Source organism: Helianthus annuus, chromosome 7 (genome assembly GCF_002127325.2).
Source record: "Helianthus annuus cultivar XRQ/B chromosome 7, HanXRQr2.0-SUNRISE, whole genome shotgun sequence".
Taxonomy (NCBI): domain Eukaryota; kingdom Viridiplantae; phylum Streptophyta; class Magnoliopsida; order Asterales; family Asteraceae; genus Helianthus; species Helianthus annuus.
The window spans coordinates 142,946,985-142,959,749 of NC_035439.2; the positions used below are offsets into that span (position 1 = coordinate 142,946,985).

The following is a 12,765-nucleotide window of genomic DNA, read 5'->3' on the forward strand; positions in this document are numbered from 1 at the left end:
TAAAATACCTAGTTATATAGTTTTATGTAAATTAAATATCTTTCTAAAATAGTAAAATGTAAATGAACAAAAAAAACGAGTTAAAAAAAGGCTTAATTTTTTTACATGAAAGATATTTATTATTATCAATCATTTCAATCCAAAATTGAAAATGAAAATTTAATTTACATAAAACTATATAGCTAGTAGATTTTATTTAAAAAATCTATTTAAAAAAATACTGGGGTAACAAGTAGATTTTATGTTAAATAAGAAATTTAATAAAAATATGAAAATAAAAAAAATAAATAGAGTTTATGTTAATTAAGAGATATAATAAAATAATGAAAATAAAAAAATAAATAGATTTTGTAAAATTGATTTAAACTTAAATAAAATTAGGTGTTAGTACCCAAATGTGTTACATTGATAAACTTAAAAAAATGCAAGGGTATTTTAGTCATTAATTAACTAATTTTGGTGTTAGTACCCAAATGTGTTACAAAATTGAAACCATAGAACCTAAACCTGTTAAAAAAATAAGTTAGTACCCTAAGGCGAAATTATGTATAAACCACAGGACCCATTTGTGTAATTAACTCTAAAAAATAATAATAGAAGGTGAAATCTATGGGTGTTATAGATGTATTATCAAGAAATACAATTATTAATGTCATTCTCACAACTATATATGTGTGTCAATCATTTCATGATTTTAACTCCTTTAATATTATGAATGTCTTAGTTAACCACTCTTAAGGTTTATTTATTTAAATAACTTTTGATTTTATGTTTAAATATTTCATTTCATTATATAATGAAATTATCTTAGGGGCATTTAAACTATTTTATACATGTATGCTTAGTTTGACAAAGTAGAACATCAATCCAATAAAGAATAATTATAATAATATTGACTAGGAATAATTATTTGTATCCTGATGTCTAGAAAAAATCAATATATGCTAAACTAAAACTGTTGATCTGACATCTAAACTTACTTAGAGAAACATTAACATGACTTACATGCATTTATAAATAGTAGTAAATACACATGTTAATAATCTAAAATTACTCTAAATGTTTTGCATGTTTGGAAATAAATTAGATCATGCGTTTATTATCTCCCCATAAGCAAAAGCGGTCTCGTGCGAGTTATTTTCATGGTACGAATGTGGGCTTTCTGATAAAAGCTTCGATCTCCCATTTGATGAAAGAAATCAGGAGGATGTCATTTACAAAAGAAGTTAGAAACTTCATAATGCCGCTTGTCTACACAACTTTCTTGATTTTATGGAAATTTAGGAACGATATAGCTTTTCGTAAGGTAAAATTCTCCTTGTCTAGAATGGTAGAAGATACTAAAAATCATCAAATTTATCGACTGGCATAATGTGGTGTAACAATCTGAATTATTGCTTTCATCTGCATAAGAGATCACATTGCATGGGTTGAGATTTTCCCTTATGTAATTTTGTTTCGACGTTTTTAATTGCCCTTTAGTAAGATTTGATATGTTTTTTCTCTTCGATGGATTTTTGTTCTCAACTCCCGCTGGATTTTTTTCATTAATAATACATCCTCAGCTGTTCAAAAATTATTTTTGAAATAAAATCAGATTAAAAAAGAAGACTCAAATCCATTTTTATTTTATTTAAGCAATAATCAATGAATAAAACTTTCTCAAATTCAAAGCACAACGGACCTAAGCAGTTAATGCGGTAATAAATCGGATATCAGTCAAGGACCGATATTTGACGTATTGGTAATCATGGTGGGATATCGGTAAATTTAATAGCAAACGATTGAATATAAATATAAATATAGCCCCCGCCGCATCGCGGCGGGTTGTGTTTATAGTTTAACACTAATAATTAACATTTATGACTTAAAACACTAATAGCAACAATAAGAAGAAAGACGAATACTGAAACTAAGAAGAAAGTATATCGATCCATTATTGGCCAATATCGCTGATAATATCCGTACCGATATTCTGACCGATATTTTACACCGATATCTTACCAAGGGACCTGTAACCGATATATCACCTGACACGAAGTAGTTAAGTGGCCAAACTCAATGTTTAGAAGCTTCAGGGACTGAGTTTTAACAAAATTAAACTACATTCCCACCCAACTTCACAACACGACTGAGTAAAAAGTCAGACATAATTTCTTTCCTTTTCCGATCCCTCTTCCTACACTCTTTCTCTCTCTAGATCCCCCATTTTTTTGGTACTCTCAACAGACGATATAGAGAGAGAATAGAGATACAGCAATGTCCGACGCCCTAATTAACGGACTCGCCGGCGCCGGTGGCGGAATCATCGCTCAACTCATCACTTATCCTCTCCAAACCGTCAGTAATTCTGATCTCCGTCAACAAACCGTCAGTTATTAATTATTACTTCAATTATTGCTTCAATTCGTCAACTGTTTAATCAATTGCAGGTAAATACGCGTCAACAAACCGATAGAGATCCGAAGAAACAGAAGAAAAAAGCGGGGACTGTTGAACAGATGTACCAGGTGATCATTCGGATGCTTTATTCTGACTTAATTAGGTTTAGGAATTGAGTTTGTGTGAATTTGTTTGATAATAATAATATAATAATGGAGTGATTGTGTTGATTGAGTTAGGTTGTTCAGCAAGAAGGATGGAGTCGATTATACGGTGGCTTGACGCCGTCACTGGTTGGGACTGCTTGTTCGCAGGTGAATTTACTCTCGGTTTAGGTTAGGGATGTGATCGGTACTGGTACCGGACCGGACCGAACATCAAAGTTTAGCAAAAAACTAAACGGAATAATATGTTCTGTTGGTGCCGGTATGGTACGGTACTGTTCCAAAATTAGACCGTACCTCTATTGAAATTGAGCAAAATTCAAAGCCGAATACCGCACCGTATACGTTCGGTCGGTATTGTAAGGTACGGCAAAAAGTCCCAAACCACTATCGTATTGCATAGTACCGATACATACGTAGTTAGTATCCCGATATATCCGTGATATATCGGTTATCGATCCCCTACCGAGATATCGGTGCAAAATATCGGTCAGAATATCGGTACTGATAATATTGGCGATATTGGACCTATATCTGATTGATATATCACCGATTTTCCCGATAACAATATCTTCTTATTTCTACCGTTTGTCTTTCTTCTTATTGCTGCTATTAGTGTTTTAAGTCTTAATTGCTAGTTGTTAGTGTTAAATGTTAGTGTTTTAAGTGTTAGTCAGTTCCTACTTGCTACAATTGTTAGTGTTTTGCAAGTTGCAAAAGGTTAATTTGTTAATGGTAGGAGAGTATACTGAATTGTTAGTGTTAAATTGCTTCATTTGCTTGTATATAAATTCTGCATGATATTAAAATTACCGGTATCCCACCGTGATAACCGATATCTCAAATATCAGGCCTTGACCGATATCCAGTAGTTTACTGCAATACCGCGTTAACTACTTATTAAAAGAGCTAAATTCAAAACTGAATCCCGTACAGTATATGTTCTTTAGGTTACTTTCTGCTGAAGTTGTTGGATTTTGGGAGGAGATAGATAAAAACCTAACATGGTGTTTTGTTCTGTTAACAATTGTTCGGATGAAAAGGCATTAATTTGGTTTTGGATTTGTATATGTTTACCAATGGTGTGCTAGAATTAAGCATATAGAGGTGAAGTTGGATCTAAACTGATTGCAAATTTTGTCACAACTAATTTATGTTGAATAACCTGAGTTATGACGGTCTCAAGGTGTGTAGGAAAGGTGTTTATTCCCTTGGTTGAAGGCCATGGTGGACGAGGGTGTAGATTTATGTGAGTTAATGGTTCGACTAAATAAAAAAGAATAAATAAACAAAGGTATGGGCATTGAGAAAAGGAAACTATATCATGTATTGAAGTTATAACAAGTTTGGATATCGAGTGGGGTCATTGCTGTGGAAAACGTGCCATCTTAATGTATAATGTGATCTTTTTGGGACTTCTAATATTTCTAGAAGATAGCAACTTTAATTAAAGTCTGTATCACCACACGCTTGTTGACTATTAGTGTAATGTAATTATTTTCATCTTTACTATCGGCTAGAGGGAGAGATCTTGATGAAGCTTTTTGTTACATTGATAATTCATCATAAATGTTCATAATGAAGATGAGTGAAGCAAATTTTGCTTTATTTTTTCTGGATATGGAGAACTTGTGAATTTACATGCGACACGTGAAAATGAAACTATTGCAACTTCAATGACACGGATGGAGTGTATATCTTTCTATCATAGTTTGATCAAGTAGTTTTTTTTTTCATTAACTACAATTTAAATTCCAAGAAACACTTGGTAGTATAGTCAATGTGACATTTATAAGACAATACATTAGCAGTGGCGAAGTTTGAGATTTCCGACCGGGGAGACGGAAGTCACTGGACCTAAAAATTTCTATAAAACCGGGGGGTCGAAAACGTATATACCCAAAAATTTCTATACGAAAACTACATACTCTCCACTACTGAGCAAAAAGTTTGGGGGGTCGGCCGCCCCCTCCATAAGAAGCAAACATCGTGCAGCCTTTTATGGTTCTAATAAGCTCTTCCCACATGGGTATTTGATAACTTGTTTCAAATTTAAACATGATTAAGAACATTAACCAAATACGTTAGGCAATGTATACAGTATACCATATGATCACTGTTCGCCTATGTGACTGCTTGATTTTGCTGTCACATGCATCTCCTTGAAGTTACTAAATTTGTAGCCTTGTAGGTAAACTAAGTGAGTAAATAACTCATTAAAATCTTGTTATAAGTATAAAGATTGAAGACACATTTAGTCCCTAAATGCCTGATTCTTATCATCCTATTTGTATGCTACAGGGTGTTTACTATTATTTCTATCAAATATTCAGGAGCAAGGCTGAAGCAGCTGCACTTAAACTTAAGAAGGAAGGATCTGGAGATGGATCAGTCGGTATGCTTTCATCACTCATGGTGGCTGCTATGTCTGGGTACTCTCTTCGTACTATTATCAAGTTTGTAATTTGTGTTGCTTGGAGTGTAAGAAACGTATGACGAACTTGTATTTTAAAATGCTTTCCATCTATGAACCAAGTTAACACCAGTTTCCCACTTTCCTTCCATTCTATTCTTGCCCACTAATAAAGATAAGAGTTAGAGTAAACTGCAATTTTACACCCTGTGGTTAGGGGTGATTGGCACCCTTACCCCCCTAAGGAAATAATTGCAATTTTACCCCCCACTGTTTGCTGTTATGTTGCAACCTTACCCCCCGGCCTCAGATTTGTTGACTAATCTGTTGACTATAACTTGAAATGACTATAATGCCCTTTCATATTACTCCCTGTGTTTTTGTGCACTCTGTGATATTACCCCCTGCCACCACTGCCACCACTGCCACCGCCATTCACCACCACAACCACCACTGCCACCTCCAGCCACCACCACAACTTAATATCCCTTTCATATATAACACCACCACTACTTCCGTCACCGGAAACCTGCAACTCCGGTCATCTTCTCCAACGACTGCCACCTCCAGCCACCACCACAACCACCACTGCCACCTTCAGCCAAACCGAAGCTGCTTCATATCACTTTTCTTTTAATAAAATAACAGGACATAAGCAATGAATTAAATTGCTTTAAATAAATAAAACCATCTAGATGAACACATAATCATGAATCCTTCTCCTTTAAAACCACCTCGTAATTTGCTTCAAACCCTTTTCAATTCCCCTGTAATCATCCCATTTTCTCGACACCTTTCCATGAGTAAAATTAACCAACAAAACGACCTTGCTTTATACGATGAACTCGTTTTATTCAACCAATTTGTTCACCAACAACCTCTCCCCTCAATCAAACACTTCTGCAAGTTATTAACTCGCATTGTTAACACGAATCATCATTACCCAGTTGTCATCTCCCTTATTCACCGCCTGGAAACCTTAGAAATCAAACCTGATATTTATGCGTTTAATATTTCAATCAACTGTTTCTGCCACATGGGTAGAGTTGATTTGGGTCTCTCTATCTTGGGTAGAGTCTTTAAACATGGTTGGACCCCTGATTGTGTCACATTTAACACTTTGATCAGAAATTAGAGCAAATTGCTTTTGTCCTGTTATTTTATTAAAAGAAAAGTGATATGAAGCAGCTTCGGTTTGGCTGGAGGTGGCAGTGGTGGTTGTGGTGGTGGCTGGAGGTGGCAGTGGTGGCAGGAGGTGGAGAAGATGACCGAAGTTGCAGGTTTCCGGTGACGGAAGTAGTGGTGGTATTATATATGAAAGGGATATTAAGTTGTGGTGGTGGCTGGAGGTGGCAGTGGTGGTTGTGGTGGTGAATGGCGGTGGCAGTGGTGGCAGGGGGTAATATCACAGAGTGCACAAAAACACAGGGGGTAATATGAAAGGGCATTATAGTCATTTCAAGTTATAGTCAACAAATTTGAGGCCGGGGGGTAAGGTTGCAACATAACAGCAAACAGTGGGGGGTAAAATTGCAATTATTTCCTTAGGGGGGGGGGTAAGGGTGCCAATCACCCCTAACCACAGGGTGTAAAATTGCAGTTTACTCTAAGAGTTAACTGCCATTTTCGTCCCTGTGGTTTGTCCAATTAGGCCAGTCCAGGCCAAATTTCAAATTTGTACATTTCCTTCTCTGACATTCTTGAAAAATGCCAGTTCCGTCCAAAAAAACTTGACGTTTGTTAAAACCTACCGTTCAATGAAGGGTACAATCGTGATTTTCCTTTTTTATTCTCTTATAATCCCTTTTAAACCCTATTAATTAATAGGGTTTAAGAAAAAAAAAAAAGAAAATAAAAAAGGAAAATGACGTTTTTACCCTTCATTAAACGGCAGGTTTTAACAGACGTTAAGTTTTTGGACGGAACTGACATGTTTCAGGACTGTCAGGGAAGGAAATGGTACAAATTTGGTCTGGACTGGCATAATTGGACAAACCACAGGGACGAAAATGGCAGTTAACTCAAAAAGATATTACCTTGAACAAAAATTCCTCATGTATTCTGTTATTTTTTTCCATCCATATTTTCTTGGATGATTAATCTATACAACTGGTGAGATATTGATCTGTATAGTTGTATGTGATTGTAAGCAGTTGTCTTGACTTGTTTTTTAGGTGTGTCAATGTGCTGCTGACAAATCCTATATGGGTAGTTGTGACCCGTATGCAGGTAAGGGACCGAGTGACATATTCTTAATTGTCAAGTATAAACTGTGGAATTCTAAATTTTAAGAGTTAATTACTGTTTTCGTCCCTGTGGTTTGTCAAAAATCACTATTTCAGTCCATTAGTTTAAAATTTGCGATTTCAGTCCCTGTGGTTTCACTTTCGTAACCATTCAGTCCCTGTGGTTTCACTTTCGTAACCATTACAATCCATTATTCTGTTAAGTACAGGGACTGAAATGGTTACGAGGTGGACTGAAATGGTTACGAAAGTGAAACCACAGGGACTGAAATCGCAACTTTTAAACTAATGGACTGAAATAGTGATTTTTGACAAACCACAGGGACGAAAACAGTAATTAACTCAAATTTTAATATACCGCACTAAGGCAGTGTTTTCTGGATTTTCTTGTAATTGCTAGCTGTTCAAAGTGGGTTCCAAATCATCTAGGTTTTGATATTTTACTTATTTTGCAGACCCACACAAAGAAATCTCCATCCGACGAGGTTCCGTCTATTGTTAAAGAACATGCGATTGTCGGTGGCGTAGAACCACCTCCATACGCAACTAGTAATGCGGTTTGTGCTCCTCTTTAAATTCTAGTATTTAACTATGTCTGAATTGTTAATCGATACTATGGTGTCCATTATGTAAATTATGATATAGCTGCCTGGTTGTGACTTGTGTGTGACTTACATATAGAGGTGTACAAATCAGTTTTTTTCAAAAACCGGTTTCGGTTATTAACCGAACCTGTTTTTTTCACCCAAAAAGAAAACCGTTTTTTTTTTTTTTTATAACCGGTTTTTCAAGTCCAAAACAATAACCGGTGTAACCGGTTGGGACCGGGTTTTAACCGGTTTTTTCCAAAAAAACCGGTTTTTAACCGTTTTTTTAAAACCATTTTCGGTTATTAACCGGTTTTTCAGATCAAGATTAGTAACCGGTCACAAACCGGCGGTTCGGTTATAAAACTGGTTCGGTTATAAAAAAAACCGGTTAAAAAAAACCGGTTTCGGTTTTTTCCAGGTTTCGGTTCTAAAACCGATTTTTTTGTACACCTCTACTTACATATAATCTGATGAATTACTGAAGCTGTAAATCAAATAATTTGTTTTCTGCAGGTTCAAGAAGTCTTCAACGAAGCTGGAATCTTGGGATTCTGGAAAGGCGTGTTCCCGACACTGATTATGGTACGTGTCAATTTATATATGCTCCATGCTGCAGGATCGTCACTTCTTGTCCATTTTGTTTCTGCCAGGTCAGCAATCCTTCCATACAGTTCATGCTGTATGAGACCTTACTAAAGAAGCTGAAGCAGCGACGTGCTTCCAAAAATAGTAACAAAGGCGTAACCGCTTTAGAGGTAAAGCACTTGCTAATATAGTTACCAGAGAATTTCAGATAAGCATCTAATATTAGACTTATATAGTTATATCCGATGTCTACACGTAATATTTCAGGTATTTTTGCTCGGGGCGTTGGCAAAACTTGGGGCTACAGTTGTAACTTATCCTCTTTTAGTTGTAAAGGTAACTACTTGGAAGTATCGTATTAAATTATCGAGTAAAATGCCATTTTCGTCCCTGAGGTTTGACCAGTTTTGCGACTTTCGTCCAAAGGTTTGTTTTTCCGCATCTAGATCCAAAAGGTTTGCAAATCTTGCCATTTTCACCCGGCTCGTAACTCGTTAACTCCATCCATTTTCCTTCGTTAAGTCATGGGTGTTTCCATCTTTTTTGTTAACTTGAAGGGCAGTTTTTTCTTTTTTCACTTTATGTAAAAAGACCGAATAGCCCTGAAAAAGACTAAATTGCCCTTTAAGTTAACAAAAAAGATGGAAATACCCCTGACTTAGCGGAGAAAAATGGATGGAGTTAGGGGTGTAAACGAGCCGGCCGAGCCCGAGCTCGGCTCGTCATGTTTTTATGAAGCTCGAGCTCGGCTCGGTTCGAGCCTACTTATTTGAGCTCGAGCTCGGCTCGCGAGTAAAACCCAAAGCTTGAGCTCAGCTTGAGCTATTTTAAGAACAACCTCAGATGAGCTAAAAACTCGGCTCGAGCTCGCTTAAAGTTTAAACGAGCCAAAGCTCGGCTTGAACTCGGCTCGCCAATGTTATCATCATTATTATTATTATATTATATATAAAATAAATAAATTTTTGTTTGGGCTCGTTTAGGCTGCTTTGTAATTCAGGCTCGAGCTCGGACTCGATAACTAAACGAGCTCTATTTTAGGCTCGGGCTCGTTAAAGCTCGGCTCGTTCGAGCTTTTAACCGAGCCGATAACGAGTAGCTCTCGAGCCTCTGGGCTTGTTTACACCCCTAGATGGAGTTAACGAGCCGGATGAAAATGGCAAGATTTTAAACTTTTGGATCCAGATGCGGAAAACAAACATTTGGACGAAAGTCGCAAAACTGGCCAAACCTCAGGGACGAAAATGGCATTTTACTCTCAATCATCATTTTAGTTTGTTGAATAGAATAGACAGCAACACAAATCTGTATTTGCATTTTGCAGTCTAGACTTCAAGCAAAACAAGCAGTCGGGGTAGACAAAAGTCATCATTATAAAGGTACATACGTTTTTCCTTGTAATAATCGTTACTTACTTTACGTCTTTACTGAAACCGTGTTTCCCCATAGGCACGTTGGATGCAATTCTAAAGATGATACACTATGAAGGTCTCCATGGCTTCTACAAAGGGATGAGCACAAAGATCGTTCAAAGTGTTCTTGCGGCAGCGGTTTTGTTCATGGTGAAGGAAGAACTTGTGAACGGAGCTCGGTGGTTGCTACTGAAGGATGCAGCTAACGTCGTTAAGTCTAAGCCGACATAACTTGTGTCAAAATTATAGGTATATGCAGCTTTGGAAAAATGGGTTTATTGAAAGAAATAGTAACCAATTAGTGATCATTGTTATGTTTGAAGTTATATGGTGTATTGTGTTAGTGGATAAGGTATAAGACATTGAAAGGTGTTGGTTTATTTATGTATAAACTATTAAACTGTCATGATATTGTGAGGAGAATCTTGTAGCAGCCTCATGTTTCTTATCCTTATGATTTTTTGTCCAGTTTGGTCTGGTTTCATAAAATTTGGTATTTCATTTACAGTTCATCACTGTTTGGTAGTGTCAAATGCAACGGCGGTGGCGGTAGCAGTAGCTGCAATGGTTGTGGTGAAGGAGGAGATTTCAATCCTTTGGTTGAATTACTCAAGTTATATTTACTTGAAGAAATGTCAATGAGTTTAATCACGAAAACTCAAGAAAACCTTATGTAACAAACTTTTTTTTCCTAAAAAAATTAGGGAATGTAAGTTACATGTTTTTTGAACATTTTGAGCAAAAAACAGCGCCAGGTTAGGCTTTATAAAAAAAATTGAAATTCAGTTTTTTAGCATATATATAATGTAACACTGAATTTTCAATATATATATATATATATATATATATATATATATATATAGAGTAAGGTTAACATACAAAAAGCCTTATCATACATCACGTAGGAGACAATGGTAACCGTTGGATCAGGGGTATAATCACGCATGGGACCACATAATCACGCATGGGACCACATAATCACGCATAGACTATAATCACGCACGTTCTATGATAATAACGCACGTTATATTTTTTGTCATGTATGTTAATGTAGGTTAAGCCCTGAAGTACATTATACTTTCTATATATATATATATATATATATATATATATATATATATATATATATATATAGAGTTAGGATCCTGTAAAAAAGGGCCAAAGTGTGAGAAAGGTAAGAAAGAATCTCAGCCATTAGATCTTTTGATCTAATGGTTGAGATCAATAGGGACCAAAATGTAAATATTTTTATTAATTTGGATTGAATTGAAATATCTATGGGCAATTGTGTCTTTTTGTCTTCATTTTGTAAATCAAAATCCCTACAATTTCGTTCTCTCTCTATCCTACGTTCCTATTTTCTCTCTTTCTCTCTCTTTCTTCTTCCTCCCTGCAAACAGAAAACGTAAACATCAATCAGAGAACGGACGGTGGATATTAGTTCTGTTCTGTCATCCGGCAACAATTAACACGTTCGTGCTCGATTCAGATTTGAAAAACAAGAGGAAGGCGATTTAGAATCGTGTTTGAAGTAGAAACAATCTCGCCGTAATTTATAGTTTCCTGGTAAAACCGAGCGGAGGAGCGAGCAGCGGAGCCGATCACCGTCGAATCATTGGCGAAAATTTCCGGCGAAAACAACAAATCTCACCGGCATGTTCATCTCCATCTGTTATTTTCCTTTGTTAATGGTGTTTTTTCTTTTCTGAATGGTGTTATTTTTCTTTTCTTAATGGTGTTTTTTTCTTTTCTGAATGGTGTTTTTTTTTCTTTTTCTGAATGGTGTTATATTTCTTTTACTGAATGGTGTTATATTCTTGTACTGAATGGTGTTTATTTTATTTACTGCTGAATGGTGTTATTTTTGTGCTGAATGATGTTATTTTTTGTGTGAATGGTGTTTTTTTGTGCTGAATGGTGTTATATTTTGTGCTGAATGATGTTATTTTTGTGTGAATGGTGTTTTTTTGTGCTGAATGGTGTTATATTTTCTGAATGGTGTTATATTTTTTAAAAACACCACGTATGAACATGCTCTAAATGGTGTTATTTTTGTACTGAATTATGTTATATTCTTGTACTGAATAGTGTTTTTTTTTACAGCTGAATGGTGTTATTTTTGTACTGAATGGTGTTTTTTTGTGCTGAATGGTGTTATATTTTCTGAATTGTGTTATATTTAAAACACCATTTATGAACATGCTCTGAATGGTGTTATATTTATGGACGGTTATAAGTCCTAAAATCCAGGTTTTTCTCTCTCCAAATCCTTAAATCAAGGATTACCATATTTGAATTTGTTAATGCATTTACAATCCTACCCTTTTCAATTAATTTTAATCTAATGGTTGAGATTCTTTCTTACCTTTCTCACACTTTTGGTCTTTTTTACAATAACTCCACCCTATATATATATATATATATATATATATATATATATATATATATATATATATATATATATATATATATATATATATATATATATATATATAGGGTAGGGCTAGATAGAAAACCCTATATATATAAAAAACCCGAGAAAACCCAAGCTCCCGACATTTTTTTTTTTTTGAAAAAAATAACACATGTAATATACATGTTTTTAAGACTTTTGGGCCAAAAAAATCAAAAAAGCGCTGAATTGATATTTTTTAAAAAAAAAAAACAAGTTTCAGCAATTTTCAGCGAAATTATGGATTTTTTGCTTAACACGTGTTAGGAGCTGAAATTTGTTTATTTTTTTTAAAAAAAATCCCTTCGGCGCTTTTTTGTTTTTTTGGCCCAAAACACTCTAAAACATGTATATTACATGTGTAATTTTTTTCAAAAAAAAAAAAATGTCGGGAGGTTGGGTAAAAATGGCTTCCCATTTGGGTTTCCAGAGTTTTCTAAGAATTTTAGGGTTTTTTATCTAGCATTATCCTATATATATATATATATATATATATATATATATATATATATATATATATA

The 12,765-nt window shown here is 35.1% G+C and overlaps 1 protein-coding gene and 1 long non-coding RNA gene across 2 annotated transcripts; one reads left to right on the top strand and one right to left on the bottom strand.

Annotated features, from left to right (window-relative positions):
• Nucleotides 1-2,155: 2,155 nt before the first annotated feature.
• LOC110868789 (peroxisomal nicotinamide adenine dinucleotide carrier) lies at nucleotides 2,156-10,260 on the top strand. The gene is made up of 11 exons (XM_022118045.2): nucleotides 2,156-2,340; nucleotides 2,433-2,510; nucleotides 2,622-2,696; nucleotides 4,848-4,978; nucleotides 7,134-7,188; nucleotides 7,661-7,762; nucleotides 8,309-8,377; nucleotides 8,446-8,550; nucleotides 8,648-8,716; nucleotides 9,705-9,759; nucleotides 9,830-10,260. Exons 1-11 carry the CDS (start codon nucleotides 2,260-2,262, stop codon nucleotides 10,021-10,023), a joined length of 1,014 nt encoding a protein of 337 aa, XP_021973737.1. The 5' UTR covers nucleotides 2,156-2,259; the 3' UTR covers nucleotides 10,024-10,260.
• LOC118480484 lies at nucleotides 4,255-9,932 on the bottom strand. The gene is made up of 2 exons (XR_004862923.1): nucleotides 9,796-9,932; nucleotides 4,255-6,056 (listed from the first exon to the last, which is right to left on the bottom strand). It is a non-coding gene; the product is annotated as an uncharacterized LOC118480484 (long non-coding RNA).
• Nucleotides 10,261-12,765: the final 2,505 nt, after the last annotated feature.